Genomic DNA, 16,146 nt, shown 5'->3' with positions numbered 1-16,146 from the left:
AAAAAAAAAAAAAAAAAAGATACATACACACACACAGAGGAAGAAAACACTGGTCCTTTTCATTATAAAACACAAACCTTGCTTCAGATTTACAAGATGTTTACTGTAGTACAAATAATGATCAGAAACACTAAGAGCCACTGGATTCTAGCACTGGCAATTGGCAAACTGTCCTCAGCCAGTTGTTACCCTGGAAATAAGAAAATGCAAGAATAAATGGCCTACCTTCACTGCCAAGAAGTTGAGACCACTTTCATGAGCCAAAGCTTTTGCTATCATTGTTTTAGAGCATCCAGGAGGTCCATAGAGCAGCACACCTTTTGGTGGCTGAATCCCCATTCGGATGAAGGAGTCGGGATGTTTGAGTGGCCATTCAACTGCCTGTTTCAATTTCAGCTTGACATCTTCTAGTCCTCCTATGTCTGACCAAGATACCTGCAAAGCAGACCATTTTGCTAAATTCAGACAACAGAGCAATGTAGAATGTGTCTCGGTTCTTTCATGAAGTTTTTCTTTTTTAATGAGTCATTTCTTCAAAAAGGCTTTTAAACAAGAAGACTCATTTTATGCTGGGGTAAATAAAATACTTTGTATCTACTTCAAAGATCAATAACAAAATACAGAAAAAAACAATAAAACAACAAAATATCATATAGGCAACAACACTTTCTGTGATCATTAGTGTAATCTTAACTTCTCTTCTACATGCTGCTGATGTAGAATTTGTAAATTACTTTGATGTCTTCCTTGAAGAAAAGAACCATATGAGTTCAGGAAGGTTTTATTTAGAACCAACACAGTAAGGCCCTGACCCTAGTTGTATAATCCTCTTAAGCTGAATAGGACTAAATATGAGGATTTTTTAGGGGCTCTATCACTTTCCAATACTACCACTCCTGTTCAAGACTTGGGCACTGCAGATTTGACAAGAAGCTTAAAAATAAACAAACCACCAAACAGACAAATATCTACAGGAAAAAAATTAACATTCAAAACCAATCGCAGTTAAGTTTGTTCTGTTAAAGACATGAGACAGGCTCGAACTGATACATCCTATTCAAAATAGCAGACAGATCTAAAACCTGCTATACTTTTTCTTGCACAATTTTAAACAAGCCTAAGAATTTTCCCCACATCTCCCCAGCCTGTTCTTTGTTCTGTCAGCATCCTTTCCAATCCACGTTAAATATTAAACACATCAAAAGGCACCTGCATCAATTGACCTTCTGCCTTAAGACACTCTTCCAAAAATTTTTTAGATATAAATCACACTTCAACTCAGAAAAGTCAGATAGATTTGAAACACAAGCAGAACATCACCAAGACCTAACATATCAGCCTTACTCCTGACTTTGAAAATTATTATCCCTCCTGGCACTTCTCCATTTCTATTTCCCTGGTATCAGAACACTGACTGGAAACTAAAAGGAGAGAGCTGCTGAATGAGGCAATTCAGACTATTATTGAAGAGGAAGAAAATTTGTACGTGGTGCTCGGTACAAGCAAATTGTAAACCAAATAAAACTTCTCATCAATTGTCAGTCTTTGACATAGAAGAAAAGATAACGGAGAGTAAACACAAAAGATGAACCCTCATTGGTCAACCACTCCTAAGAGTTAGAGTTTAAAGGCTAATTGGAAGGTGAGGAGTTGCTGATCCGCTGCCAGCAGTACATGTTGTCTCTCACATTAGGAATATGTCACAGGAACTCCAGAAAAAAAATCTTTCTATTTTTCTTAGTGACCAACCACTTCTGGTTCTTAAATAAATAATTACTTTATAAGGCTGAGGAAGTACAAAATACGTAGGGCTGATAGCCATTGCCTGCTAAGAAAGCTCTGAGGGCAGAGGGATCTGCCAAAGGCAGAATTCTTTTACAGGAGGGGGAAAAAAAAAAACAAAACACCACAAATTCAGTAAAGGTCAGAGCAAAGAGAGGCCTGAATCACACAAAGCAGAGGAACCCAACAGCAGAAGGAGGAAAGGTTTTAGCAGTGGCATTACCAAGCAACATACCAGTTCTGGTAACTTGTAAGCCAGCTTCTGAAGCCTGCGAATACACCTTTCTGAAGCACTGTTTCAAAGTAGTATCAAAAAAAAAAAAAATTTCTGTTCCATAATTCAAGCACAAATCCAAACCAATCAGATTAAAGGAATGGTAGCACACAGATGAAAAGGGCTGAGAGCATGTCTCTTGTTTTGAAATGAAACTGTTCATTTGAATTCAGCAAAAACAGCTCAGTGAGAAACTTCACAACACGCTGGAAGGGAAGAGGGAAACAGGAGGACAAATTCTTATCATCTAACCAAGCTGGGTATCTTCGGCTCACAACACACTCAAAAGAGACAGAGAGACACCACCATAGGGCAATTCAACCACGATCTGAACACTCTTTCGGAAGTTGGGCATATGGTTTCTCAACCAGTTTCTCCCTCTTTCCTTTAGAGGCGATGAGATGTCTAAGTTAGGCATCTCAGTTAAGTGCCTAAAGTTAGAAAGTATCCTTCTGTTCTGCTTTATTTTTCAGAATACTGAAACACGTTTGCAGAATTTTAATTACCATGACTCGAACAGAATCCAAGCAACAATGGTATTAAAAGTAAAAATAGCAAATAAAACACTACATTCACTTGCTGGTCAAGTTCTAAACAAAATATTTTTCTCCTTTTAAAAGTATATAGATAAGTGGGAAAGTCAGCCCACTAACAGTAAAACACTCAAAAGTAAGAATTTGTTCAGATTTATACAAGCCAGTATGTGTTTGGAAGAACTCAGCGGATTGTTCTTGCATCCCGCAGTAACTTCCTGCCTGTGATTAACACAAATGAGAGTCCACATATTAGAAAAAGCTGCACATCTTTACCTGCATATGAACAGAAAGGAAAGGCCTTGCAACATATGCAATGAAGTGTGATATTCTGTCACTGTGGAAATGGTTTAAAAGACTAGCCTTAGGGCTGAGCTTACAGATACAAAGACAGTGCTCTGCTTCAGTATGTAAGACACCAAGATTTCATTACGGCCATAATCTTTAGCTCTCCCCAGGTTAACAGAGCTCAGAGTATGATGCAGAACAGTAACTCTCCAGAGGCTGTTAAGCAGCAGCAATAAAGAAATAAAGCAGACGTGCAAAGGATGTCTCGTCCAGAACCTTTTGGCTGCAAAGACACAGATCTGAGTGTTCAATTACAGCAAAGGGAGTGAAGCGGGTAAGCAGTCTACAAAAATTTCAGAAAGACCCATAGGAGAGGGAGGAACAGCAACTATAGTGCAACTCTCCAAACAACTGCAGTATTAGCTTCCTGATTTACAATGTGCATCTCCTAAATCCCCGTAGCAAAAAAGCAGCCTGTTAGAAAGGTTGTAACACATAGCAAAGTTCAAGACAGGTTCTGTAAAAATGGAGTACAAGATACTACAGCGCACCTAGGAGACATGCATTTTGCATTTGCCTTGCTCACAACCCACGCACAAGGCGCAAGTGGCTGCCCAAAGGAATGCAGAAATGCAGAACACAAAAAGCGTGCCATGGCACCTCCACCTACAACAGCTTCTCTCCCCCTGCATCAGCCTCACTTTCTGCCCACCTTCCCAAACTCACTTAATTTTGGCTCCTTTCCTCATCAATAATTTTGAATGTGCTTGGAATATGAAAAGAGCTCAAGACATGTCGAAGACATTTTTTTCATTATCCATATAATGTGGGTGATTGCCATGGGTCTTACAAGCACAAGGCAACACAACACATGTTGTGAATCAGCTAAAGACTGCGTTAATAAAAAAATAATAACTAGCTTGTCATAGAGTACTTTTCAGAAGCAGACTGCAAAGTATTCTATAAAGGTTATCAAATATCCTGAGACACCATGAAATAAAGTGACTTGTACAAGACCACCCAACCAACTCACTTCTCATAAAGCTTCTTCTTGTGCTTTAGCTACTACCCCAAGTATATGCACAACAGAGTAACTTTTTCCAGGTTTTAAATTAAAAAAAGACAACAGAACAAAACAGAGCAATTTAGCTCACTAGCCTCCTAAACTGAGAAGCAGTTAGTTCTAAAATCCAAGATCTAAAAACTGAAGAAAGATTTGAACACTAAGTTTTCTGTACTAAGTTCTCCTACTCACAGTTCTGCAGAATTCAGAGAGCAATCTCCGTATTGACTAAACAATTTGGAGTTCATGATACAACAGATAATTATTTTCCTTCAGCGATAAGAGGCAATACCAGCCTCAAAAAAACATAAATGACAAAGGTGTCAAGATAAGAAGGGAAGGAGTACTTCAAGAAAATTCTTTTACTTGTGGCTTTATTTATAAGTTACTTTGTTTACACTCTTTTCATTCAATTTACACATGGCAACTTCAAAACAGTGAAGTATGAAAAAACCCACCATCTGAAAAATACAAAGTTAAAAATCACATAAGTCTCAGCTTAATTCAGCCTGTACATTTATGATCAGTTTCATGGCCCAGAAGTTGCATCCACACTAAGTGAGCTGCCAATTGAATAATGTATCTGCAATAAACAGCAAAAAGATGGTATTATTAATGTATTTCAGACTTTCGTCTTCTATTTGGAAAAATTCCTATAGCTGATTATCTATCTCATGCTTATTTTTAGCAAGGGTGTTTTAGATGACCAACAGTGTTACAGTCAGTATACCCACAAAATTACCTGTCCAGTTGGATAGCTCCTGGGGCAGGGGGAGCAGGCAGGGAAAAGCCTATGCTTACAGACAGAAAGTATCTGGAGATTAATCAATACAAGACAATTACACAAACTAATGGGCATGCAGATACATTAGCCAGAAAAGAAAAAAAAAAAATCAAAAAAAAAGTTTCAGGAATCCAGCTTTCCTCAGGCAACCTGTCTGGTTCATGCTATCTTTTTCTTTTTTTTCCTCAACCATAACTTTTATATTTTAATAAGAATGCAATAAATGGCGTAAGGAAGGCAGTTTTTGTTGGTGTAAGTTACTGCAGAGCACATAAGTAACATATCGCAATACACCATGGCCAACAGCCAACTAATAAAGTATTGAATGGAAAAGTGGCCCAAGTCCATGAACTATAAGCACCATTGAAAGAGGGGAAAAGTAGTAAAGAGGAAGAACTTATTATAGAAATTGCAATTAATATTAGTACCAGTTCTGTGACAAGCAAGTAATTTTAAAGGTTTCCCAACAGATGTTGGGGGAGTAGACATTGAGGCGTAACATCATCAAAGTGTTCTAGGAGACAGTCTCAGTGACACAAGATGATGGGACAAATTACTTGCCCAGCGATTGCATTCATTTGGCTTCTCAGACATCGGGTTTGTAGTCAAACCCAGTACTTCAGCATCCAGTTAACCTCAAATGTTAGCGCAATCAATAAAGCATGCAGCTTTAACCACAGCAGTTAAACATGCAACTTTAACCAGAGAAGCAAAACTGAATCTGTAAAATTAGATTAAGACATAGCTAAAAATTAGTATTAGAATCACGCAACATAAAATGTTGCGTACCCTTCTTAAAAAAAAGTATCCAGGGAATTAGAAACTGCATTACATTTTCTGCTACAATCCATGTTCCAAACAACAAATCAACCATGTAAATTCTCTGGATAACAGCACATTAAATGCCAAGGACTGGCACTCAGACAACAACAAACATGAAAATAAGACATATTTATTTGCTAACAAACACTGAACTACACTAACTGAGGTTTAATAGCAGCAATCATAAATGGATTTTTTCAGTCCTTTTTGCTTGTACATGTCTATATACCACACAGTAGCCAATTTTTTTTTAAATGGCTAAACCATGAGAAAGTACATGAACGAGTTTCAGATGTTCACAAGTGTTCCTGTATCACATCCCAAGCCTCCAGCACGCAGCCCTAAGCAGGGGGCTGTGGTCCGGGTTCCTTTTGCTTGCTTCCTCAGCACCCCCATCCCGGCTATCCAGCTGCAGCCTCAGCAATACCAAGCACTTACCATGATCCCATGGACTTGGGCTGACTTATGGCACCTCCCCATCTCAAATATAAATGGCAATGGAGTAATTAGCTTTGGTGGGTTACAACACTGGAGTCCTTACACTGCTCTGACTTTCATGGACAGCTGTGACAGGTATTACCAGATATTCAGGCTGCTTCTGAACATTCATAAGTGGCTTAGTTTTTGGAGGCAGGCAGTTCTGCAGCCCAAAATAACGGTTAAATTGAGCTTCGGCACCCTCCTTGGTAGGTGATATGGGAGGGCACACTTTTTGAATAAATCTGTTGGATACCGTGCTTACCTTCCACTTCAAACTCACCACAGGCAACAAGCAGTTGGCCTGAAATTCATGATATCTTCACGGAATATGCATCATTTTGTAAAAACGCAGGTCCTGCTAGCATAAAAGGAATCTGTGCTATGTTCTTGCTACCTTCCCATCAATAAAGGAATGAATTTCAGTAGTATTCCAGTGACATAGCTGATGTTTAAAAAAATAAAAACAAGTGACATACGAGGATGCCACTGGCAGGAAGGTTTAGTGGACAACACTAGCCTGAATAGTAGGTAGACCTGGATTCAATTCCCTATCACAGATTTCCTGCAGGATCTTGAGCAAGTCAGTTATACATGTCTATATTACACTGCTTAGCAGCACTCCACCTAACTCCAAACGGGCTGGTACATCTAAAAGGCCCAGCACAGTGATAATGACATGAGTCCAAGAACCAGTAGCACAATAAACAACAAGAGAATTAGTAATTCTGATTCTCGGCACAACTAATTAGCCTTGGTGGATATTGATGCCACTATACCATTTCCAGGAAAAGCTGTCTGGGGGCCAACCCAGGTATTTCCACCCAGCACTTAACCGCTCAGTGCAAACTTTTAACAAGCCAAGTGTGACATCCGAGCTGACTGTACACAGGATCCTGTTCACAGGTTTTATTTCTCATTGCTATAGCTTGGGAATAGGGTTTATAATTGTGCAAGCTAATTCCCTGATGACTCGTCTTTGTGCAATGAGATGTGAATGCTTTCTTCTAGGGGTTAGGGAGGTTGGGGAGCTGGCACAACTGCTTGCAGAGTGAAGATTTACTAAGATTAAATGCAACATTTCTTTTTCCAACTTTTCTTAAACCAGATCAGTTCCCCAGTCCAGTTTATGTTATGCCTCCATGAACTACTGTAATACATAACTGGGGGGGTAAGTGGTACTTACCAGTGGAACAGGTAAGTGAGGTAAACATGACTGAAGCTGGCACTTTCAAAAGAATTGTTCACGTAATGACAGCTCCTGACGTGATCACTGCTCAGCAATGATAACCTGCCTGCAGTATCTAATCCTGCCCTCAGTTAAAACTGTGTAATCTCACTGAAGACATCCAGGTCACAACAGAATGAACTGCATGCTTTACATAAAATCACACCAATCAGTCTCTTCACAGCTTTCTTTCAATACACTTTCATTAAAAACGCTAACATTTGGTTTCTGCTTGAATTTGTGTCTGCTTTGCAAAAGGCTCCAACTTAAACAGCTACTCAGCTTCTGTCCTGAGCAGCCATTTTAAGCTTTTTACTCCATTAACCCACTCAACACCTACAACTACAGACCAGGAGATATGCTCCTGCACTACCAACTCTTTTTAAAGCATTAAGAATTTAAGTTTTTGTAACTGGGTCTTCAGAATTATAAATAAAGAAGTATGTAAACAAAAAAAGATGATGCACAACACTTCTTAGCAACTTGAGACTTTCACTTTAGAAAGGGAATCTTTTTTGGTGGGGTGCTTCAATGACCAACCACAACTCTTAATGTGGCTCTAACAATGTTGCTAGTGTACTGCAGAAAACAACTTACTTTTGGCACATCAACTGCCACCTCCCTCATGGCGCTGGGCCTGACATCATTCATCCCCTGCAGGAAGTCATTGAAAGCAATCATCACTGACCCTGCCACCTCGTTATCTAGTAGGTTAGCTCTTTTTCCCAGTGCTCTCCGCAGTGCGTACAAACCTATTAAAACAAAAAACATAAGAACATGTAGACTTCATCCTGTTTCCCAAAAACACCAGGAGTACAACATAAAAGCACACTGCAGCACTGGAAAGGAAATTACATTCAAAAGAATCTTTCAGTGCCAGGCCCTAATTACGTCAAAGAACATACAGGATATTTCTGAGGAGAGAGCAAGAAAAAGGGGATTTCATGACCACAGACAGAATATAAACTGAATCAGCTCCAAAATACAGAAAGAAACAGCCTTATCCCTGTATTCCCTGAAATGAGGCTAATAGGAGAAATACAGCAAATGTCTATAAAGTGATCTAATCATATTTTTAAACCACACGGAGGGAAGAGGGATAGCAAATATTTGAAGCAGGTGTTAAATCAATTCATGTAAGACATTTGCAACCTTGCCCATTCCTCTATGATTAGGACTGTGTTTTCCAATTTGCTCTTATAAAGATGCAACTGATGAGATTTCTGTTACTTTCACTGGGACACTACTTTGCTATCTAATAAGATGCCAGATACCAACATTCTTGTTGATATGCAACAAACATTCCCTGCTTTTTATATTGCTTTTTAACACTGTGAACAGCTCTTCTTTCCTTTCAGCGATCACACTTTTCAAACATATACAGGCAGACATTCTGCCTTCTCTTTTGTTTGGCAAAATCACTCACATACAATACCTATAAATTTTAATACTAATTCCTAGCTTCCCCCTATAATTCAATCCTTCAAAAGCTTCAGAAGTCCCACCCATTCGCACATTAATATATCAGTACTGTTCTGGCAGGACTAAACTGCCATCTGTAAGTTCCCATGCCTTCCACAAAAAAAGGAACTATAGTCCCAGCCATCTAAGATGCCCAGAAGCATCATGGTTTTCCCACTGTAACATTATTCCTTTTAAGGCCTAATATAATTTGGATATAATTCTATTTCCAACCTTGTTCTATGAACTGAAACTTAAATATGTGATTTTGGATATTAATACACTGTGAGTATAATCCTATATACTATATATATCCTATATCCTGAACACACACATGCTCAGATACCATGCACACATGTAGATATGTAATATAATCTGTCATGTTTTACAAAAAATGAGGCAGTTACTATGATACCAGTTTGTCATGCATGACCATTAAAGGACAAATATTCATTAAAAGCTTTCTATATTTAACCAAACAAAACATCAATTACTGCTACATGAAAGCACAATGAAAACAGACATGGTGTTAACTTCCAGTGGTTTACTGTCTTTTTCTATAGAGGCACTTGTAGATGCAAACATACAAAGTTTCTGACAATGACAGGAATTCTGCATTTCCTACAATATATACAATGTGTGAAGAGATACAATATCTCCCCAGTGAACCGGTACAGCTGGTGTCTCTCCATAAACTGCCTATTACGACAGAGTCTGAGCACCTGCATTCAATACTCAGGCTCTTAATACAATAATGAAAAAAAGGTTTGTAATTCATGTTTCCCCCTGTGCAGAACATCCAGAACTAATAAGATATATAAATAAAAACATTCCATGAGGCCAAGGAGAAAAATGAAAACCTAGTCACCAGAGGACAAATATAAAATATAACTGACTCATTTTAACATCCCAGACAATTTCCATCATTCTTCCTCCCCCCTCCCTCTTTTTCCTTCCTCTAAAACAGTTCATTTTAAACAAAACAAAAAGCTTAAGCAAGAAGACACTGATTCATCCCCACAGATTTAACATTTACATCCAAGCAAATAACAAACTGGGTATGTTTTTCTAGCATCGTGTCAGTAAACACTTTTCAGGGGCGGGGAATCGGAGGTTGAGTCCTACATTTTCTTTTTGGTGAAGTCAATTCACATGGCACTCTCATTTAAAAAAAAAGGAAAGAATAAATAACATGGCTTTAAGTTAGGTCACACAGAAAGCAAGTAGCTGATAGAGATCTCTGTTCCTCATTTATATATATATCTGTCCCATCAGGTACTAGTTTAGCACAAAGTCTATTTGATATATTCTAATTGTGTCATGGCTATCTTTTTTTTCATTACATTTCCTTAAAAGGAACAAGTTTATTTTAAAAAGTTGAGAGAGAACACCACATAAAAATGCCAGAGGGAACACCATTCTTAAAGATTGTTACTGCCAGTGCTACTAGGAGTATATGAGTGAAATTTCAGTCACCAGTAGTGGGTTTGAAATGCAGCAGCCTTGATCCAAAACAGGAATAAAGAGGTCACAACTTTCCAAACAAAGCCTGAATTCATTTCAGCATGTGCACGCACACACCATTGCACAGGTCAGCATTTAATTGAAACAATGTTTTACATTAAAACAATAATAAAAAACAGATTGAAAAAGAAGGCATGATTCTTCCTGTTTCCTCCTGTTATCATAATCATTCTTTCCTGCACTTCAAATTGACCTCTAACCATAGAGAGGGGGAAAAGTCCTATTAACAGGGGAAGAATATAGACAGTGGTTTGCCTGAGGGGGAGAAAAATCACATCCTTGCCTTGAGACAGTGAAAGATATACTTAATACAAAAAAATGCAGGGTAGGGTACAAAACATGCTGCTAGAAGCAATGCAGAGGCAAGGGAGGTAAACCTTACGGCAAACGTTAACTTTATCACTACATAAGTTATAATGGAGATAAACTGAAGATTCAGACATAGTACCTCAGAAAACATTAAGCATCTCAACTTAGCAGTTGAGTACCTTTAGCACGGGAATGTTTTGTTTTGAATATATGTTCTTATAGTAAACTGACTCTGAGCACAGCATTTGTTTGAGCTTTGCTTGCTCCTTTTCAGATGCTACAAACTTCCAAAGGAGTAGTGAGTATCAATAGCCAGTTGGCAGTGACTGACGAGGCCCAGCAGCAGGCATGTTTTCTTGTGTGAGTGCATTTCACTGTATTTTATTGCAGTGAGAGTCCTGTGGGAGGGGAGGAACACAGACATAGTTAGCTTGCCATATGGTCAAAGAGGCTACTTGTACAGGTATGGACTGTCGATTTTGAGCAAAGGGATACATGACTGGTCCCTAGCACTATCCTATATACGGCACAAACTTCACTCTGAGGGCAGTGCTTGCAACAGTGAACTGCTTCTCAGTGGAGTATAAATGGAAAATCCCACTGAAAAAGAAAATGAAAAGAAACAAACATAATAATTTATGCATGATTACAAACAATGGAAAATAAACAATTTGTTCCAGTCCGGCAACTGTGTGCTCTACCTCACTAACTCATCCTGTCTGTCTAGAACAGAGGAAGCTAAGCGGACAGAGGAAGCCAAACAGCAGAACGCTTTGTCCTGGTACAGATGATCCTTCTCTCATACCATGCTAAGCATGAGGTAGGTAGCATTGTTTCCCCACAAGATTTTCTTGCTCATAGCTTGGCTAAGTGTTGGCACATTAGATCATAATCACAAATGTCTGAGCCTAAAAATAGACTCTACTACACTGCTGTCTAAGTCTGTGTATAATTATACACTACTGTAAATAATAGAAAGCATCCACTCAAACCAATGAACATATATATACTTTAGGCTTCATAAACAGAATATACTCAACACAAAAGGAAATGAACTGAACAAAACAAAACAGTTAATCATGCTTATTTCATTGCCCATCAGCTTTACTCTACCAGAATCTATAAATCCATAAATGGCTTCAAAAAATTGTCATTCCTTTTAAAACAGTTTACAAAAGGAAACATTTTTTCTTTCTCTGCTAATCTGGCATTTCCTTCCCAAATTACTGTGGCCAAACCCAGAAGACAAAGACCATTTCCCTCTGTGACAGCTCTCAGATCCAACGTGAAGCTCTCCTGCTTGGCTGGCAATGGAATGATTACAGCGTATGGGCAGACAGTCTTTCAGCTTTCTAAAGCCATTAGATGGGGCATCTTCTTCTACTTCTAGGTCTTCAGATATCATACTTCAAAATTTAACAGTTTTATGCATAGAAAAAACATTTCACATATCTTAAAATCAATTTACTATCTTTAAAAACCACAAGAGAGGCATACCTGACTTCACAGGCAATGGGTACAAAAGTTGTTCCAGTGTTTAACATTTCTAAGACAAGGAGCTCTTCTGCTTTACACATGACAATTTTTATCAGCATGGCTTCCCATCTTCATTAATTACAAAAATCCCAAACTTATGCCAGGAAATGTTTTATACAACTTCATATATCATGGCCTTATAAATGCTCTACATTACATTACAGATGTCCTACATACATGATGTACTATTACATCAAGATACTGGATGCTCAAATCCAAGAAAAAAAAATTAGCGCAGACATACTTTTTTGCAGTTGTACCTGAATGCACAGTTACCCAGACGAAGTTCATTTACTTAGCAGATGGAAACCTCGCCATCAGCTAGTGAGGACCACTATTCTGCAGAAAGATTGTCCCACACACACACCCCCACCTGTTCAGACAATCTTTCACCCCAGGCAGATCCAACGAACCAAGTCTCCTACCCATCACAACAAGAGAGCACCAGGCAGTATAAAGGGCAACCACCATTAGCACCGAGGGAGATCAGGGATGTGTTTAGGTAAAGGTTCTTTACTTCCCAGGTAAAAGAAGGGAACAGAACCCTGAGGAAGCACTTGATGCCTGTAGACCATTAGCAAGCTTTCCTCAGATCAGGAAGAACGACAGCTGCCATAGCTGACAAATTCAGAGGTTTCCTTCCATTTGCATCCTAAGAAGTTGCTACAATTTGGCAACTTTTTCAGTGTGAGTATGGGAACAGACACACCAACAAATTTACCAAGGAGTGAAAAAATATCCTTGGACAAGACTGCTATAAATATATTTTTAAAATATACTTCTTTTTAGTTTTTCTCTATATAACATGCCTGCCCATTGAGAAAATGTATCAAAAAGCATAAACCCTTACTTCTTCTTTTAAAACCATATTCTACAATCTGTCTTTTAGCTGCCAGAGCTATATGGGAAAATCCCTGAAGAACTTTTATATACCATTTGCACAGGAAAGATAATGCCCTTAAATCCCTTGTAACCATAACATTGCAGATTCACTCAGCTAACCTGAGCACTAGTCTACCGTAGGGATTATGTGCGCGATTTATAGTCCTTTGTGAAGAGCTCCAGCATTTGCTGGAACATGTCTATGGAACTGACTAAGAGTTGCTGAGAGGTACAACAGGGGAGGGAAAGGAAGGAAGGCGGAACTACATTTTCAAAATTTCTTTCATACAGGAAACAGTTTATTCACAGATCAGACTATACACACATCATTTATCCTAAGACAGTGACAACGAAGGGAAATAAAGAACATCAGACTGCCAGTATTTCTAGTTCACTCACATATGTAAAGGCGTCTCAGCTAAGGTTGGTCATACATGTATAAGAAGAAAAACAAGGACTGCCAGGCTACCAATATAGCAAGGGCAAAAAACAATTTAGCCACAGCTAGTGGCTAAATACTAGCCTAATTGTATCACTGTCCAGTCAGAATATAGCTAGAAGTTAAAGATAGGAAATGTATGAAAACTTTGCCTAAAAATGCAGAAATCCTGCATCCCAACCGTGCACCAATTCATTCTACATACATATACCTACTGTTAACTGATTTTACTCCTGCAATACATGAACATACAAATAAAATAAAAAAATTAAGTTACACTTTACTACAGAATCTTTTATCATCTTTATCGAGTAAAAAATCAAGACTGCTTTCAGATCCTAATTTTGCCATTATATATTCCCAGAAAACATTTTTATCTGGAGCCTGAGAGTCAGAAAACATAGAACTTTTCTCCTGCAGGACCATTTTTACATGAATATCTTCTCAATAGTATAGCTGTGCTTTAAACTCAAGATGTTTCTTCTTCTGAGTAGAATAGCATCAGCCATAAAAAACATTGTTCTTTTCTGAGATACTGAAACGAGAACTTGCAATTGTGCAACCTGAAAATGAGCATCTAGTCTAAACTGATCAACAGGGCTCCTTCTATAGCCAGTGCAGCAAGTGGGAGTGAGATGAATCACTCTGTAAAGGAGTCTATCTCTCCCCATGTACCACGAGGAGAACCCAGAGGATTAGCTTTGAGGAAATGTCTAATTTTCAGGTAACTGAAGTTAGAATTAATCTTACTCCATGAATAAAATCTGATGTCTTCAAGTCAATGAAAAACCTCCCACTGTTTTTTGTATGCCGAAGATTACACGTCAAATCTATGAGAAAAAAAAAAAAATCTATTACTGTTGCTGTTCGAGTTACATTTGAAACCAGACTGAAAGAGCTGAAAGGAAAAAAATGCATCCTAATTACTTCACAGGCATTTGTATTTGAGCGCTGGATGTTCCCATATCAGAGTCACTTAAAGAATTCAAGAGAAAACCAACTGACTGGACAAAATTTGAACAGAACTAAGCAGAGAAATGCTAGCCAAAATTCAAAAGATACTTGAATCTAGAAACACAGGTGATTGTGTCAAATGAAATGCCACTTGAAAAAGACAAAATACCATAAATACTAGACAGATCATGAAAAAAGAGAACAGAGAATAACATGAATATGATTACCTTTCCAAAAAAAAAGAAAAAGAATTACTAAAGGCTTCTGAAACTGCAACATGCATTTCAAACGAGCTATTTCCCAAAAAGTATGTTTATATCTTGGAGGAAAAAAAATAGTTTTACTCCAAATACTTAATTCCAATTCACAGCTGGAGCCTGCTCAGGAACCAGGAAATAGAATAACCAGGAAATAGAATAGCATTTTTCATCATGAGGAACCAAGTCTGAATCACCTGTGATAACTGAATGCCAGGTGACTGGAAGGCTACAGTGAATGTGGATTCTGTCACTTGGATGAAAACACCGCTCGTGTGCTGGTCAGCACTAACAGTGAGTATGGTTATCCTATATCAGCTGGCAGGAGGTGGAAACCTTTGCAAAAACATGATGGGAGAGGAAGTGTGCAAGTCTGCAGAATACTTTTCAGTTAGCCAAATGCCAGTTGAGTGACTCAGTGTAAAGTATGTTGTATCATTGAGAAGAAAATCCACAGATTTGCTAAACCCTTCCTAACAGAAATTAAGTGCCAGGAAGAAGTCTGCGGTTCTTATGTGTGCAGAAACCTCTCAAGTCAACATGGGGCAAGGAGCTTAGATTATTGTAGGAAATAAATAGGATGATTTAAAAGATAGTGGACTACAGAGTGTCTTCAAAAGTTAGTATAGGTTTGGTTAAACCTTTTTTGTCCATTCAAAGCTGCTATGTACAAACAGCTGAGGATTTCTTCTTTTTCTACAGAAATAACTTTGTCTGGCACACAGCTCTTGTTCAACTCTGCACACAGAGAATCTGAAGCCCAAGAGTGAAGCAAAACCTGATAAGCAAAACAGTCAAACTCCCGTCAACGCAGCTGAGAGCTGTTACTGATATCGGCTTGATTCCCAGATTTGGAAAATAAATAGGGAAAATGTAAAACTGTCTTTGCTTCTGCCAGCAACCCAGCCTAAGACAATATTTTCCCTAAATTTATTCTGTTCTTAAGGAAAATGACATATTGCTAAATGTTCAGGATTTGCAAGCTGAGGAGTGATGTCTGACTGCCGTATCACAGCCCACCAGTCTGCACAGGTAGAGCTGCACCAATGCTGGCTACTCTGGTCCACTTGTCCATCCCTTGTCCCTCAAAGCAGCTGCCTTGTTTTGGGGCTGCCCTCCACCCCATTCAAACACAGAAGTCTCTAGATGCATTGCCACGTATGGATAACAGCATTTCTTCTGTATCACCCAAACTGCATAAGCATGAATACAATGCCTATGTGCCACAACAGTTTTCTGTTTCCTGCTTGCCTTAGCCCGGAATTTGGAGGAGGAGGAGGAGGAGGAGGAGGAGGAGGAGAAGGTGGAAGAGGAAGAGATTTCCTGGAGTGAGAAGCTGCATGCAGTACAAGGGGCAAAGCTGGACACATACCAAAGCACATCAGCTGCTGTCCCCTCCAGCCAGTCAGTCTGCTTGGGAAGGACAACACATTGACTAACTATTGCATTAATGCCTCAAAACCAGAAGGACATAATGGAAAACAGCCACAGGATAAAACACACAAAAAAACCTTTCCACTGTCCTAAACTGTG

At 38.7% G+C, this 16,146-nt stretch overlaps 1 protein-coding gene across 22 annotated transcripts in view; it reads right to left on the bottom strand.

The window, feature by feature from the left end:
- Positions 1-16,146, bottom strand: part of SPATA5 (spermatogenesis associated 5) — a 227,248-nt gene that overhangs the window by 190,472 nt on the left and 20,630 nt on the right. For 21 of the 22 annotated variants that reach the window (XR_003255990.1, XR_003255989.1, XR_003255991.1 and 18 more), the window contains 2 exons: positions 7,849-8,003; positions 226-435 (listed from right to left, as the gene is read on the bottom strand). Coding sequence is in view for 18 of the 22 variants with exons in the window: in XM_026081407.1 (XP_025937192.1) it covers positions 226-435; positions 7,849-8,003 (365 nt within the window). In the remaining 4 variants the exon portion in view is untranslated. The remainder of the gene's footprint in view (positions 1-225; positions 436-7,848; positions 8,004-16,146) is intronic. The other variant, XM_026081412.1, reaches the window with a different exon arrangement.

Source organism: Apteryx rowi, unplaced genomic scaffold (assembly GCF_003343035.1).
Source record: "Apteryx rowi isolate R43461 unplaced genomic scaffold, aptRow1 scaffold_55, whole genome shotgun sequence".
In the NCBI taxonomy this organism is placed as follows: domain Eukaryota; kingdom Metazoa; phylum Chordata; class Aves; order Apterygiformes; family Apterygidae; genus Apteryx; species Apteryx rowi.
This window is presented reverse-complemented; position numbering and strand designations above follow the sequence as displayed.